Source organism: Anser brachyrhynchus, assembly GCF_964034855.1.
Source record: "Anser brachyrhynchus genome assembly, chromosome: 8".
NCBI classification, from domain to species: domain Eukaryota; kingdom Metazoa; phylum Chordata; class Aves; order Anseriformes; family Anatidae; genus Anser; species Anser brachyrhynchus.
This window is the reverse complement of record NC_137702.1, coordinates 31,132,367-31,148,936: the sequence shown is the minus strand read 5'-3', so window position 1 is coordinate 31,148,936 and position 16,570 is coordinate 31,132,367. Positions and strand designations below refer to the sequence as shown.

Here is a 16,570-nt window from a genome sequence, read left to right as displayed (position 1 = left end):
GCCTGAAACTAGATACTGTAGATCCTAACAAAGGATAATAAAGACTAGAGCATCCATAAATTAGAGAGACTCATTAGCCTTGTGTATGCACACCTTTTTTGATGGTCTAGGACTTCCTGTAACGCTTTGCCTTGTTTTCTGTATGTAACACAGAGTTGGTAACATAGGTGATGTAGAAATTGTTTTTGAGGTGATGGGAATAACATGGTAGAAAATGTGGAGGTGGCAGAGATTAGATAAGGAGAGGGAGACGGTGTAAATAAGTGAATTGAGTTGTAGCTTCACAAAAAGGCAGGTTTTTTCATGCAACTGTCCACTTTAAAATCATTAAACTTTGTGAGGTCTGATGTTCAATTAGCATTTTGTTTTTATCTAGCATGATCGTATTTGCAGAAAAGTTCGAAGAAAGTTGGTCATGTGGACTTTTGTTCATTATATCTGCCTGTGCATGTTCCTGTGTACTCATTTGTCATGCACACCTCCTTAGCAATCGCAAGCGAGAGAGCTCTTCTCTTCTTGTTCAGGTCACTCCCTGCTTGTCATTCCTGGCACTCGCATCAAAACTTGGCTGCAAACATCAAGGCTCATAAGCTCTGTTGCACTTCCCATTCAAACATATCAGGAATCCAGAAAATTTTAGACTAAATTCTGCATTTTCCATTAATTGAGATTAATTGGCAATCTGACATGGACTGACTTTTCTTGAAGGTATTGGAAGGTGACAAATGGGTAGTTCAGCAGTGTACGTTGTTGAGGTGATTTAGCAAGCCTAGAGAGGGCTTGTTGCAAGGTGAGCATTCTCACGGAAAGGCTGAAGGGAGGTGTCTCTTCCAGTTAAGTCTTGTTTACCAGTATCGGGGAACCAATTTCATACGCTCAGACCTTTGTGTCTTCTCTGGATAAGAAAATGAAGGATATTGAGTGCAGGCTCAATCTGGGTGATTGTGCTGAATTGATCTGGGTGTGCATGCAAGTTATGGCTTGGTGTTGCCACTGCTGCAGCTTGGAGTTCTAACAAAGGGCTGGAACTATTCAAACACTGCCTGAAGTTGTGAGAGCACATCTGTCTGTGCTCTGCATCTAGCTGTGACTTTCTGAAGAGTTACATCTGAAGAAGCACTTAGCCCACAGCCTACATGAAACCAGGTTTTGAAGCCTGTGAAAAATGCTCCTGTCTCAGATTGTAGTTAAGAGCACCTGTTGTATGGCCTCTGTTAAGAGCTGGACACAGCTCCAGGCTCTCCTGGTAATGTTTCTCCTCAGCTTATGGCAAAATTCTGTTGTTGTGAGTCCTTCCATTTTCTTGTAAGCTACCCTCTCACTCAAGCAACCAATTAGTTGTAGACACCAAGAGAGACTTGAGATGTGGAGAAGAGATTGTAATACTACTGGAAGTCTCTCCCATTGTTTCATTCCGGTAGGATTAAGAAGTAATAGCTAAGTAATAGCATTTTACTGCTTTCTAGCTGGGCTGGAGTTTGTATTGAAGGTTGATTTAAACACATTTATCTTCCTTTTTTTTTTTTTTTTTCTTAAAAGGTTTGCAACAAAGATTGCTTTCATAGCCTGTCCTGGGCAGCCCACTTTCTATAAATCTGTAGATCTGTCCCTTGAAGCTCAATTCATACGTACACAAAACACATCTAGATTAGATACACAACTTAGTTTAATATATATATGTGTGCATATATGCATATCTTTATGGAGAGAAAAAGAGAATTGCTTACCAAACTCCTCAAAGTAGGAACGCATGGAGGACAATGGAAGAAAGAACAAAAAAGTTATTTACTGTGATGTGAATGCTTCCTCCCCTTGAGCAGTGTTCACAAGTTTGGGTTTGTTGAACATCCTAGAGGAACTGAAGTTGTATGTTTGCTACTAAGAGCTTTGCCTGCTGAACGTTTGGCACCAAAATGGAAGGTACAGGAGGTGGGAAACTACGCCAGAAACATTTCTGCTGGCAGGTTCCTTGGCTTCAAAGAGCAGGCACATAATTCCTTTCATGTCTCTTTATATTCTGTTTATTTCTATAAGCATCCATCCTCTTACAAATGTGAAAAGCATCAGCTGAGCGAGTTATTTTTGTCATCCGCAACAAAGTTTTAATACTGGCAGAAGAACAAAAATGGAGATGTAGAGTGTCAGTTGAAGTGCTAAGAGACACTGCCTGGGCTGTATGCTTTTATTCACTTTGGCTGGAGAAGCCAGCTCAGGGTACTTGCTAGGTTCTAGTCTCCAGCAAGGCTATTGGAGTCTCTACCCCAAGGCCAGGGGTAGTCCCAATTAGGGTAGCTAGTAGATAGATGTCTTATATCTGGGTGAAAAAGGAATCCATTTTTGTGACGAGAATGATCTTTAGCCAAAAGTCATAATGTTTTACTGTTGGGCCAAATATTATGTGACCTGTTGGACGTAATGATGCTTGATATCCATATGTTCTCTGCAAATTAGCTTGTTATAAAGGCTATAACTGCATTTTTGGTGTGTTTACAGGGGTGACCCTTCAATTGTGCAACTGAATATTGCTATTACCACAGGCTACCTCATTTCTGGTAATTATGCAATGTCTGTATAATGCACTTAACCTATATATTTATATTAAGTCACTATGCTGGAGATGTGATATGTATATAGCAATTTTAAAAGCCACAGCAGAAACTGTATTGTAATGGGGTTGTGGGTTGTGGTGAAATCACAGGATCTTGCCTGTGGATGTGCAAGATGGGAATGATGTCTCCCCAAGCCCTAAGGAAGTGCCGTAGTGTGGCTTTGTGATAGTTTGATACATAGCCACCAACTCCAACTAATTTTTTGTACTTCAGCCAGTTCAGAAGGTGTTAAAGTGGTTGCCCTTCACTCGCTCAGAGTGCCTAGAACTTAGAGCACTTTTATTGTATGTTTCTTCTTATGACCTGCAAATACTGGCAGAGGAATTTTAATAACCCTTAATACAAGCTGAGGCAAATGATGTCGTAGGATCTCACCTGCCCACCTTCTAGTCTCATTTTAAGACAAAATTTAATTGTGTATAAAACTTCAAAATTTTAATTATTTCTTAATACTGCATTAACCCTTAGATATGTTAGAGTTCTTAATTGTTTACTGTCAACTAAAATTGTCATGGGAATTTTGTTACAAAATTACTTGGAACTTGAATTGTGTCTGGGGAATACTGACTTACCAAAGTGAAAACTTTGTAACTTGGACTATTTTCAGGGAAAACTGCGTACTTGGATGAAGCCTTTGATCAGAGGCTGGCCTGTACACTTGATTATCTTACACACTAGGTTTCTCACTGTAATGGAATTGATAATCTGGTAATCAGCACACTCTGTTAAAGTGTGGCTTTTTTTTAAGTCTCTGGTTTGTCTGTGAAAGGAACTTCATCTTCTGTGTTTAAATTCATTGGTGTCTATTTCTGAATAATTACACACCAGAGTTTCATTATGAATTAATTAATGCCTTTGAACAGAGACCTGAACCTGGCCACTCATTCTCTTTTACTTCCTTACATAGTTAAATTATTAATAGGAAATGGAACAGCTGTATCAGATAATATAGAGTCCTGCCTGAGGACAGCCAATCTAAAAGAGATCAAGGCATTCACTGGAGTTAAGAAAAGCATAGGGGTAAGGTCTTTGATTTTGAACCTTGATCGCTAGTATTCCATTCAAAGTACCAAGTGTTTGTTTATTTGGAGAAAGTAGAGGCAGAAATTGCTTATTCCAGTTTAGAACAGAAAATCTTCTGAATTATGCCCAGGGCAAGAAAAACTTGGTTGTCAAAGCTTTCTTTACACCATTAGCTCAGGTCCACAATATCACTTCTGCAGTAATTGGAAAAGTCTGATTAAGATGAACATGCTTCTCGTTCCAAGTGTCTCTTGCAAAATATTTTGGTTAATGGTTCCCTGTTTGCTAATACAATTTTTTGATTCACAAGTTCCCCTGCATTTATTGTATGCATTTGTACATTGGCTCTGCCCCTTCCCTCCCCACCCCCCTTATTTTTTTGGGGTCACTTCTTCCAAATTTGTGGATTCATAAGTGTGAAGTCTTGCTATGAGATTTTGGATCCACTTTTTCCTTCCAGAATATTTCAGCTAAAGGTATTGCTCCTGTACTTCCACTGATACAGAAAATAATTCATGGCAACTGTTGGAAGAACATTGTTGCTTAATGCTTTGTCAGAACTTTTACTACGTAAAGGAAAGCCTTTGGGATAAAGGTGTTCTCTTCAGAGATAACTAATTACTGGTACCGTGTATTTGCATTCATACCTCTAAAAACTTAAAGAAACATTATTCTCAGTTAAATGGTAGTATACTAACTTGTTCTTTAACATGATTCCTTTTTTCTTGTAGATTTGTTGCTTATTATTTACTACTGGAGGGCGATTGGTGACAAATTTTTTGTAATACATCACTTGGCGGCTCTGTATGCTTACTATTTTGTACTGGTGAGTACTGTATTTTCTAGCAACATAACAAGCAGATGAGATTGAAGACAATGCTTTTATGAATCTCATTTGCTTAATGTTTAAAAAAGTTCTTCACTGGTTGGTATATTACCTCTGAAAGGCATATTTATATTTTCAATTATCATTACTTTATAAATGGTTTTATCAGTCATTTGGAAGCTCTTCTCAGTTTTTGCTGTGGAGAGACTTAGTGAGGGGCTTTTACATGGTTACGGAAAGGGGTCTCAAATAAAACCACAAATCTGAACATTTATTTAGAAAATCAGAAGAAGATGGTTTCAATGGGTAATGTTCTGCTCGTTTCTGTATTTGTAAGGCCATAGGTCAGTGACCTCTAACTCTGGTCAGCTGGATGTGTTTTTTTCAGTGGGTTTTTCTTTTTATTTAAAAAGAAAAATAAAAAAAAATGTTATTACACACAGTTTTGTCACCCAGACACAAACACTTTACTGTTTTGGTAGGTAGGGTTCTGAAATGTATTCCACTTTGAGTTATTGAACAGCTGACATGTTAATATGTAATATTAGTACACTGACCTGAAAAATGTACTATTATATGAAGTTCATGAGTATCTGATAAAGGGACCATATCCATTGTTTAGTATAGGCTAACTTTAAATTTTGTTATAACTGAGATTTCTCATTAAGTATTTTTTATAAAGATTGCTGTTGACTTTCTGGGACTTCTTTTTTAAACTTGCTTTGTTGGGGAAGCAGTTGATGATTATTAACTCTCTATATCCCTAAATATCTGTGGCGTACATTAATGAGAAGAGGGAAAGAGAAGGGTACTGTTCTAGGCTGAAGACTAACTTAGTTACTCTGCTGCTTTCCTGCTGGCATTTCTCAAAGATGCCTATGTGATTTGGTAGAAATCCCACTGAACTCCAGAGTAAGACTGCTGAATTTCTTCTGAAAAGCTCATTCAATAAATAAAGAAATGCTATAAAATACCATTTATATCACTTACAACACTTCTTTCCCTACCTACTTCACGAATCCTACACTTACAGTATTAGAAATGCGTCAAGACATCAGATTACTGTCAGATTTTCCATGTAGCGGTTTAAAGGGAATGAAGTACACTGACAAGTAAATACTCTGTTTCTAGTTAAAAATAATAAGATCTGCTACTGTTATCGTGGATGAAACTGAATTAGAGCTGAATATTAGAGAAATGAAAATATCACTACCAGGGGTAGTCCCTAATGCAGAAAATTCAGTAGTTGTTTCTGGAGTTAATACTGTAGTGTTAGTATAAACTTTTTTTAAAGTAGTTGTTATTTGTGTGTAACTCTGCCCTTGGATGTCTATGCCTTACTCTCATTCTGTTACTCGTATGTATCTTATTTAGAAAATTGCTCTTGCAGTTAGGACAGATTTTGATTATGAACACAGTTTTTCTGTTTGCTGTGGTGCTAACTTATGTGAAATGCCTGAAATAGTGGGTGGTAACCCCTTCAATGGGGGAAAAAGCAACGATGACATATGCTGTGGGTTGTTCAGTGGTATGGCTGAGGGGTTTTGTTTGTGTTTGTTTTTTAAATGTTTTTATCTTTCTACCTGCCAAGTAGTGCTTACCTAGTCATTATGCAATGAGATACTATTTCCAGCACATAGCCCAACCAAAAGATAAGACAGAAGATTCTGTACTTTGTCACTTGGAGGGAAGTGTTCAGTTGCAACGTGTATCAGTGTAAAAGTACCATGCTGTTATCTGGATACCAGCATAAAAAAAAAAAAAAAGACATGCTCTTCTTCCAACCCAGGGGATATGGCAGGGACTACAACAGAACCGGTGGAATAGGTTTTCCCTGAGATGAGGGGAGAGAAGAATTAAGGGCTTTGTGTGCTCTTTCTGCTGCCAAATGAGAGCCAGCAATTCATCTTCATGTTGGCAAATCTCATTTCTAAAACAATGCAGGGATGTTTTTCTTCCATTTAGTGTTTCTGTTTGGGTTTGTTTAAACATGAGAAATCCAAAATATTTATAATCCTCTTGGGCAGTGCCATTATAGTTATAACCTATGACAACTTGTGCCAGTCTTCTCTAGATAGCCTTCTCTAGATTTCCTTTACCACTTATCTGTAAGTCTTTTAAAGATTTATTTAAAATAAAAAACTACTCTTTAAGATACCTGAAGGACAGTTGCATCTTCTGTAGAAAACTTAATTTTGAAATTTCAAGGAAGTTTGCCCCAGCTATCGAACTTGCTTACTGTCAGTTTTAATAAAGCAGTTGAGACATTTTATCACTGTGTATACTTGGAGGCTTTAATCAAGGTTTATCTGCTAGATTGTTGATTTTTCTGTGTCTGTTTTGTCTTTGCCTAACTAGAGCAAAGGTCTGTTGGCCTATTTTGGAAACTTCCGTCTGCTTGCAGAGTTCTCCACTCCGTTTGTCAATCAGCGGTAAGCAGTTGTGGAATTTTTTACACAGTTCTTAAAATTTTGTTCGGTATGGTTATTTCTCTCACTTAGAAAGATTTTTGTCGTTGAACATCTGCTAAAAGGGAACTTACACAACTAAGGATTACTACCTGGAAGTCCTTTTTGCTATGAAAACTTTTAGCTGCTATAGCTGCAAACAGTATAACTGGTGTATTCGCTCTTGAGTTCCTTTTTAGAGTAGACCATCCTTCATATCAAATGCTAACTTTTCGTGAAACTACAGAATGACAAAAATTCATAAATTCAATATTGTTTATTAGCGTGGGTGTTTATTCAGTTATTATGGTAGAAGCCAGCGATTTCGGTAGGGTTTTTCTTCAATATTGTGGGTCAGGAAAAGAAGAGACATGGCTTCTTTTAAGCTTATTTTAGTGATACAATGAAGAGGAGAGTAAGAAAATGGGGCGGGAGGTGGGAGGGGGGGGAAGATGTCCTTGTAATCTGAAGGGAGTATTATCCTATAGATTTCTATATTGACACTCATGTCCCAGTCAGTGTTCTCCAAACTGTCTTATTAAGATAGATTTCATCTTGGAAGTGTTGAAGTGGTACCTATACAGCTGCTAACCTTTCAGATTAATTAAAAGCAATATGTTATAAAGTGCCTGTGGTGAGACCGTGTCCTTGAAAACCCACATTTACCGCTTTCTGAGAAAAATGGAAGTCTCTGTAGGAGATGATAAAGTCCATTGCACTAAGGGATGTCCTCTCATTAGTGCATGATTTTTTTTTCTTTGAATTTGAAGAGAACCAGATCCGTAAGACAGCAAGTTGTGGATAATGATTTACATTATGTTTTTTGTTTGCATTCTTAGTGTTACCAAAAAAGACCCAATATTAACATATCAAATGATATTCTGATCCCAGAGCTGAAGTATTTTCCTTGTATTTTCTGTCTGTGTTGTTAGGGTTATCTAATTGGAGGTTGTCTCCATGCCAAACATTCAGATCTTTTTATGTTAGTGTCAGCATTTATGTAATTAATTGTGAACTGGGATGGGTAAAATGTTCATGATCACTGTGATTTACTGACTTCTATCTTTTTGAATTTGCTGGGGGGGGAAATCACTAAGCAGATGTCCAGTTACCCTTTTCTCCAACAGTTACCTATATTGGCACATCGCTGTAGATTTTAAAAACCTTTTAAAATATCACTAGTTGCCTATTGGTGCAAATTATAGTAACAAGTAATAAGTTTGTATTTATCATTTTAAAAATAAATTTGCATTATAGTGTAATAACACGGTAGTCGTTGAAATGCATACTGCTTGTGAACTGGTTTACAGTTTGAATCAGAATTTTCTACATGTTATTGCTGTAATGTTCTCAATATCGTGCAGTTCTCAACTAGGGAAAAAAATGCAGCCAAGCAGAAGAATTTCATAAAATCATTCATGTTGGAAGAGACCTCTAAGGTCATCTAGAGACCTCTAAGGTCACCACCTCCTTTAACCTAGTACTGACAAGTCCACCACTAAACCATGCTTCTAAATTTTACACTTAGGCATTTCTTGAAGACCTCCAGGGATGGTGACTCAACCACTTCCCTGGGCAGCCTGTTCTAATGCCACACAACCATTTCATTAAAGAAATTTCTCCTAATATCCAATCTAAACCTCCCCTGGCACAACTTCAGGCCATTTCCCCTCATCTTATCATTAGGTGCATGGGAGAAGAGCCTGATCCCCACCTTGCTACAGGTGCGATTTGCAAACAATAACTTAGAAATACAAGCTAGAAGCAATTAAAAATACACGATTAATTAAATAAATAAAAATCATTTTTGCTGAAATGGCTTTAAGTCTGCCTGGCATCTGTGTGTACGCTTCTTTTGCAGGTGGTTTTTTGAAGTACTGGGATATCCCAAATCTTCAAAGGCCAACATCATCAATGGTGTGCTGATGACAGTTGTATTCTTCATGGTGAGGATTGCCGTCATACCTATGTATTACAGCCGGGTAATTTCTTCATTTGGATCTGAGGGTTTCCAGAGATTAGGGTTTGCAGCCCAGAGCGCCTGGATTATCTCAAGTGTTGTCTTGGATATTATGAACTTGATGTGGATGGTCAAAATTACAAAAGGATGCTACAAAGTTATTTGTCTTGTTGGACAGGAGGAAGCTAAAACTCACAAAAACGGAAAATCTGACTAGAGATCATATGCATAAAATGAAATTTCTGCTATGAAAATAATCTGGGTTCACTGAACCAGTGCACATTTCTGCCATGAAAAGCTCCTGTTAAGGAAACAAGGTATTACCTCTGTACTGATCTTATCTTTCCCTAGCCACACTGCCTGTGCACCCAAGGCCACGCTTTAAGGATCTTACCCAGTGAGGAATGGAAGCAAAAGTTCACAGAAATGAATGCTACATGTGTTCTGAGCACTTAACAAACTACTGACATGAGGAAGGAGCAGACTGGTTACTTGGTTGTTGTCCACCAGTGTGTTTGAAGTGTTTCACTCAGGTTTCTCAGATTAATGTTTTATAAAACTAGTGAATATTGACGTCTCTCTTTTTTTAAAAAACAGAAACGAAATGCCCCAAACTCTTATATGGGGCAATTTTCCTGGCACGTTTCTATGTTTTCTTCCAGGCATAACAATCAAGATTTCATTCTTGAAAACTTTTTAATTTTTGCAAGGAAAACAAAATCTAGCTTTGATTCTGTGAAGTCTTTTACTGCTTTTTGTTCTGCCTTGTATGAATGCAAACCATTTTGGGAAATTTATGAAATAATTTTATGTAAAATGCTGTATTATAAGACTATACAAGATACCGTAACAATGGTTAAAATTCTCTGATTTTTTATGGAAAGGATTCACTTTTGCTGTTTTAGACTACATCTACTAAATCAGTCATGGAAATTATTTCGTAAGTTAATATAGGAAATGTTGTTTGGAAACAGCATAATTCTTACTGGAGTGCTTTTTCCTTTGCTGCTGCTGCCTTTGAGAAACACTGCAACTCTGCTGAGAGTATTTTTAACCATTGACTTTTGGGATGTGAAGTTTAATTGTAAAGAGATAAAATTCTTCTGTATATGTGCCATGTAATGTACAGTATGACTTATATCACAGAAGTGACCCATCTGATGTGATTGCTGATTTTTTTTGTCATGCTTTCCTTGCTAATCACATCTGAGCTGTTGACTAAAAAATATTCTTGAATTAACTGTGCCAAACTTCTTTAAAGCTGTAACATAATTCTGTACAATGATAATTCACATCTGTAGGCACGTTTTTCAGAACTATGTATTTGTCATAGATACTCACTCTGTTCTCCTGCAAACCTAAAGGCTTGGAGGACATTGGAGAAAAATCTTACCATCTAGGAATGCTCCAGAATCTAAATTATAATATTAGTGGATTTTTCAAAAATGATTTAGAACTGTATTTATGTATAGTTTTGTTTTTGTTTTGCTTATTTGAATCATATCTGAACTGTGACTGATTAACTTAGATTTGTTTCCTTTTTTAAAAATTATTATTACTACTTTTGAACATCAGTTTATTTATTATATCATCTGGTAAGGTGTGCCAGAAGTATGCATTTTCACTCAGTACTTTAGTGCACATACCAACTATTGTAGCAGACCGTGTAAGCAACTTATGTTTAAACAAAGATAGAAGGTATTTACCATGCATAGGATATTTTGTTTTCCTTTGCTCCTGTTCCCTTCAACAAAGTTGTGTGAAATAGTTAGCTCTTACCTCTGCAGACCAAGGTGTCAGTGCACCAATGCTATGATGCTTTTGGGTGAGAAGCAGAGTTGTGGTACCCCCCCCCCCCCAGGAATCTGTGGGATGTCGTGCCTTATAACCAAGGCAGCTGTGCTGAGTTTAGTTCCCAGTGACAATGATGTCAGGGAGTATTGTTTGGGGTAGCATAATACTTGCTTTTTTCTGCCTGTGGTTTTTTTTTTCTTTTTTCCCCCACTGGGCATTTTCCCATACTGTTTCCAATACTGTTGTCTTGAGGGAGATGTCAAGGATTGCCAATAACTCTATTTTGGGGGTTCTGTTTTTAATAATACTTCACAAACCTGTCAACAAAAATCTGCTTATGCCTTGGGAAAGCTAGCAATTAATTTATTTAGCTGCCTTTTTTTTTTTTAATGAACTAATGCAAAACCTTATCTGGGTACCAATAAATTTGTAGTCTTTGTGAATTGATTCTGTGACCCATTTTGCTGAAAGAAGCGGACTCCCTTTATGTTCATTTGCAGAACATGGTATCTTTTAAAATAGTGGTTTTGGTGTATCTAATGCAAAACCTAGGATACGTACAAACGTTCTGTTTGTATTACCTTTATGATTTAAAGGCATAAATGGAATACCTTTTCATGTGCTGTTAGAGTCACTAGATCAGGGCATTGTTTTTAATAGTTTGTTCCTTTCTAAAATAAATTTCAAATTAACAAAATTCAAACATCTTGGAGAATATGTTTGAAGGTAGAAGTATCCTTTTTTCATTCTGGAGGTAGGATGAAAAATATTGATAAGGAAGATGAGCTGAAGCAGCTCTTATGATGATAACTCATGAAAACTTTTCAAATTCATCTTTTCTTTGCATTCATCTTTAATATTTCAGTATCTTATTTTTTGTTTTCAGTGTAGAACATTAATTGAAATGGTCAGTTTTCTTCACTTCTAGTTAGATTTGTGTATCATAGGAAAAAGTCAAGCTATAAGAAGATTGTGCTAAAACTAGATTGGGAAACAAACAACAACAACGAAAAAAACAACTGCCCTGCATAATGCACATTGGGCAACAATCCAGAATGGACGGGTAGTGGGATAATTATCTTAGAACATGCAGTGTTTTGGAATGCTGCACACAATTAGTGTAATTAAAACAATATTTTGCAGTACTTTTGGTTTCGATTTTCTATTTCGATATTTTAATGAATTATGGTTATGTTCTGATGCATCTACTGTGTGTCAGAAGGCACCTTTCTAATGGAAAACAATATTAAATACTATTGCTTTTGTTGTGGGGATTGTAGTAAACAGTTTGCAAAATTGTGCTGTAATGAATACATTAGCATAGGGCACTGCTGCCTGCTGTTAAAAGCTTATAATACAGCAAATTAGATGGCCTTGGCACCCATTTTTCAATTGCACTTTCTTAGTTAAAAACTGTTAAAATATTGACAACATTTAATGTTGCAAACTTGTCTCTCTGCTTTTTTATGCAAAAAACTAAGTGCATGATTAGTAGCATTGTAATAAACACTATCTTTAGAATGTAATATTACTTTATTAGTGGCTTAAAACTTCTATTTTAACATTTATGTTGCAAAGCAGACCCTTAGTATGTCACCAGGGGTCTTTGCCATGGGCATATTGAATGGAAGGAATTAATCTTGTAAAATGTTCAAAAATCCTGTTTTTCTTTTCTTTTTTTTTTTTTAATCTTCTTCAGTACCAGGTGACATTAAATGAGCACGGTGACCACGGGAGAGTCTGTTTGTACCAGTAAGGCTACGTGTAGGAATATGTTCCCCCTTTTTATGGCTTTACTTTTCATCAAAAGATGAATAAATACCATTTTCAGAACTACTATAGGGGAATGATAGGTCAGGTTTTGCTTTTATAATTGATTTGTGGAAGCAGAACTTGCAAAGTGGAAATGTACTACAAATACTCATCTTCGTGGTGAGTGTTCCAGTGGATTTCAATGAAGTTGAGAGCCTTACACTACAGGGATGCTTAATGGGTATCTGTACGCATACTTCAGTGATGCGAATTCCATCTCTGAAGCCTACTCTACCTCTATAAATACATGCTATTTTGGGTGAGCTCAATGCTTTCATAACCTAATTGCTTAAAAAACAGAATCTGTTGAATAATGAAAAATATTCTATGAGCAGGAAAAATGAGAGGAGCTGACTTTTATATAAATTCTTAACAATTCCAAATTTTGTATTAAAGTTTATTAAAAATCAAATTAATTGGTGTCTAGAAGAGAATTATTTCCATCTTTACATTAAAAATTATGGCAGAGGATTAGTCATACTGTAAAATTAATGTCAACCTATAAGTGAAAGCTCACACAAGTGAGCAAATGTGTTCAAGCAAGTTTAGAGAGGAGAGGCAGAGGAGACTGAGAACGCACAGTGCAGGAATCCAGATGTCTTCCTGCTGCTGTTGCTGAGACAATGGTAGAACGATAAGTAGCAGAAAGGGTTAGGTGTTTCTATATCTCTGTACACAGAGCAAAATGAAACTTTAAAATTTATTTTTGAGCTGTATAAAATAGCTTATAAATTGTTGATTGCTGTATGAAGAGGACTTCATGGACTCGTGTGTGTATATGTACATACAAGCTTTCTGTGAAAGATCATTTAATAGAGAAGTTTGTTAAATTGTTTTGTAATGCTTCTGCTGAGCCATTCAGAGGAAAATAAAGGGCTGCTTGAAAATTACTCCAGCTTAGGATCTGTTGCACTGTTCACTGCTGGGGAAAGCCATCAATAAAGCATGTAGAAAGGGACTAGAATTGTCAGATGATGAATGCAAATGTAGAAGATTTCAACAAGTGTGTGCAGCCCTCTTTCATATTTTTAATAGCCTCCTGTACAATTTCGCTAACCGGTTACAAGGAACTTCACAAGGCAGAGTTTCTGTAGAGTGTCTCTATACACGGAATGTATCTGACAGCTGGAGAAAAAACAGTACTTCATTGCTGAGATCTGGCACCAGTCAAATGGAAATAACGATCAATATTTACAAACTTTAACATTCATCCAAACCCGGGTGAAATCTGTTGGACAGGTGAAGATCATACGATTTTCTGAAAGCAACTTGTTGAAAGGTCTTTTTATGGGAGAGAGAAAGACAGATGTGCTGCTTGGGATGTTTAGAGCTCTGGGATTAAGCATCAAATAGTACCTTTACATGGTAACACTTGATAAGTTTTCTTATCCATTACAAATCTCTACTAGCTACCTCGTTTGGCATTCTTACTCTATTTATAATAACCAAGCACTTTATAGCTCAGTAAAGAATGGAAGGTAGCTATAAAGAATAACTTGTATTGTTTTGGTATAAGAAATACTTTGTCAAAATTAGTTCTGAGATCAGTTTCATCATGTAGTGTCCTGCACTGAGAGGGCATCTGATGATAACAATGTACGTAAATTTTTAATCTTGTTGTAAAGGAAATGTCTTTAAGGGAGTGATTTATGAAGAGTTCAGCATGCCTTGGTATCAACCATATAATGATTCAGTGTGCTATTTATAACTCCTTAGTCATTGAAAATATAAAAGCAAATAAAGTATTCTGTAGTGTATCTTTATTTTTAATCTAAGCGTGGGATGTCAAAAATTGTACTTGTCTTGTGGACGGGACATGCTTTTATGAGGCTATAAATATTTAAGTGTATGAGGATCTGCACCCAAGTGGAACATGTTGCATGTAAATTGTCTTCTAAGTTGTTAAATTTTGGTATTTAAAAATTTTTGCTAGATTGAAAGCAACATATTAATATTAAACTCTAATACAGAGCATAACATTTTGAATGCAATGCAAAATATATTGTTTTTTTTTTTTGTTGTTATAACACTATTCCAGATTCACAAGAGAAATCCATCATATGGTAGGGGGAAGGAGGACAAGGGCTAATCATGAGCTCTGATATATATTTTATACACTTAATATGCATACATCCAAATATTCTGGGTTGGTTTCTAGCATGCTTGTACCAGACAGTGTTTTCTTTAATATATATGGATACCTATATATGGAGAATAATTTAACGTGTAAGCACAGTAAAACTGATACAAAAACAAATTACAATCTGTTGGGAACAAATGAGTTATCATTTAAGCATGAGTAATGGAGTCTGTACTTCAAAAATGTTTATATAATCTTGTGTCTAAAAAGAAATTTGATAAATATGGTATAGATAATTTATACACAGAGCAAGGATGAAGAGTGAAAATTCTGCTGGACTCATTTCTGGAAAGTCATGACAATCTGGTTTGCAGTAAAGACTAATACTGTCACAAAATATTAGGATCACATTATTAAATTAAAATAGTAATGTGGCCTGATTGTAGTAGCAATCCTTATCGCTGCACAAAAACTTTAAAAATGCAATATAATAATTCTGAAGGTTGATTATAAATGTAATCAGTTGTAGTAAAGTGAATGATTAAATATTATGGGTTTGAATTTACTTTTTACTATAAAAGTTCTGAATTTTGTTTGCATTTCAGTGATATTGTAGAGCACTTTATTTTGTTTGAACAATTTAGGAGCTCGCATGAAGTTAAATCGGCTGTTTTTTTTTCCTTTGATATATGCAATAATGTCAATGAGCAATAAATTGCATGTTGTATGCAAGGTATTGGTACTTCATAATAAACAAAAGAAACAGTTTCTTATTTTGTGATTTTTTTTCTTTCTTACTATGGTAGTAGTTTATGTACCTATAGTAATAAATGGATCATAAAAGGACAATTTACCTTGGGTTCAGTTCAGAAGCAGCTGGCTCGTTAGGGTATCGTGAAACTGTGTGCTGCGTCTTCATTTCTTTAGAAGAATGTGGGGAGTGAGTATGAGCTCTGAGCCAGACTGGCTGGACTTCTGAAGAGTGAAATTCTGTGTAGGACCTCACTGGGGCCAGGAATGTAACTTGAAATTATGCTGCGTATTGAGGAAAAACTTACGTTTGTATCAGGTAGTATAATTGTATTGTACTGTACTGTAGTACCACGTTTCAGGACATAAACCAAACACTTTTCTGCAGGCTGTTGGGATAAAGAGCTACTGTCATCTGTGTATTATAGGTGTGATGCATTGCACAGTCCTTTCCCAAATACTAATACAGGCAATTAAGCTCCTTAATATGGCAGTTCTAGATTTTATATGTGTGCCTATGAACCATTAATTGCATAGTAAAGCTTGGAGCTTCCTCTTAGCATGTTCAGAGGAAGTTGCTGTCTTATATCTTAGCCATTGACTTCCAAACACAAGAATTGCTTGTGTTTCTCTAAGCTTTCTGTTGTATTACGCAGTGGTTAAGTTACTAGAAGAAGATACAAAGCAGTGCAGTGACTTTTACTCTTTTTTCCCCCCTCATATTCTAAGGGGAATTTTGTGCCATTTGTAAATTATATTCTTAGAGTACTAATTTTGCACTGTTAGTGTAGAAAATTACTCATTAACTAGTCGATCTGTCTGGAAGTGACTCAGGCTGGGAATATCTGGAAACCTTATTTGGGGTCAGATGCTATATAGGTCAGATTTCCAACTGTTTTGAGAACAGACAATGGGGGCTTGGTGGGAGGCTTTAGTTTGGCACCGGATGGCTTTTACCACTGAATGGTAGAAAGGAAGGACTGAACGTGGCTGGGAACAAGGAATGCCTTTTTCTGAGACATTCTTAACTTGAAAAATTCAACAAATCTTGCCTGAAGTCTGAGAAACCTCTCCTAAGATACAGAAAGTGTCTTGTGTATCCACTTCTATGTAATGTTTTGGGGCATAGCTGCTCTTCATTTTCTCCCTCGTGTGTTTTTTTTTTTCTTCAGTCTTTTGTGTTCTTGCTGAAAGCTTTCTTTTGTTTTCAGTACTTGTATTGGTGTGATACTTCTGAATTAGTTTATTATTTTATTGTCTTAAATTTCA

The 16,570-nt window shown here is 36.2% G+C and overlaps 1 protein-coding gene across 8 annotated transcripts in view; it reads left to right on the top strand.

The window, feature by feature from the left end:
* Positions 1 to 15,324, top strand: part of LOC308199176 (TLC domain-containing protein 4-B-like) — a 43,198-nt gene extending 27,874 nt beyond the window's left edge. For all 8 annotated transcript variants that reach the window (XM_080602952.1, XM_080602945.1, XM_080602947.1 and 5 more), the window contains 4 exons: positions 2,494 to 2,552; positions 4,364 to 4,458; positions 6,817 to 6,890; positions 8,767 to 15,324. In XM_080602952.1, coding sequence (XP_080459078.1) covers positions 2,494 to 2,552; positions 4,364 to 4,458; positions 6,817 to 6,890; positions 8,767 to 9,082 — 544 coding nt within the window. In that variant the 3' untranslated portion in view covers positions 9,083 to 15,324. The remainder of the gene's footprint in view (positions 1 to 2,493; positions 2,553 to 4,363; positions 4,459 to 6,816; positions 6,891 to 8,766) is intronic.
* Positions 15,325 to 16,570: the final 1,246 nt, after the last annotated feature.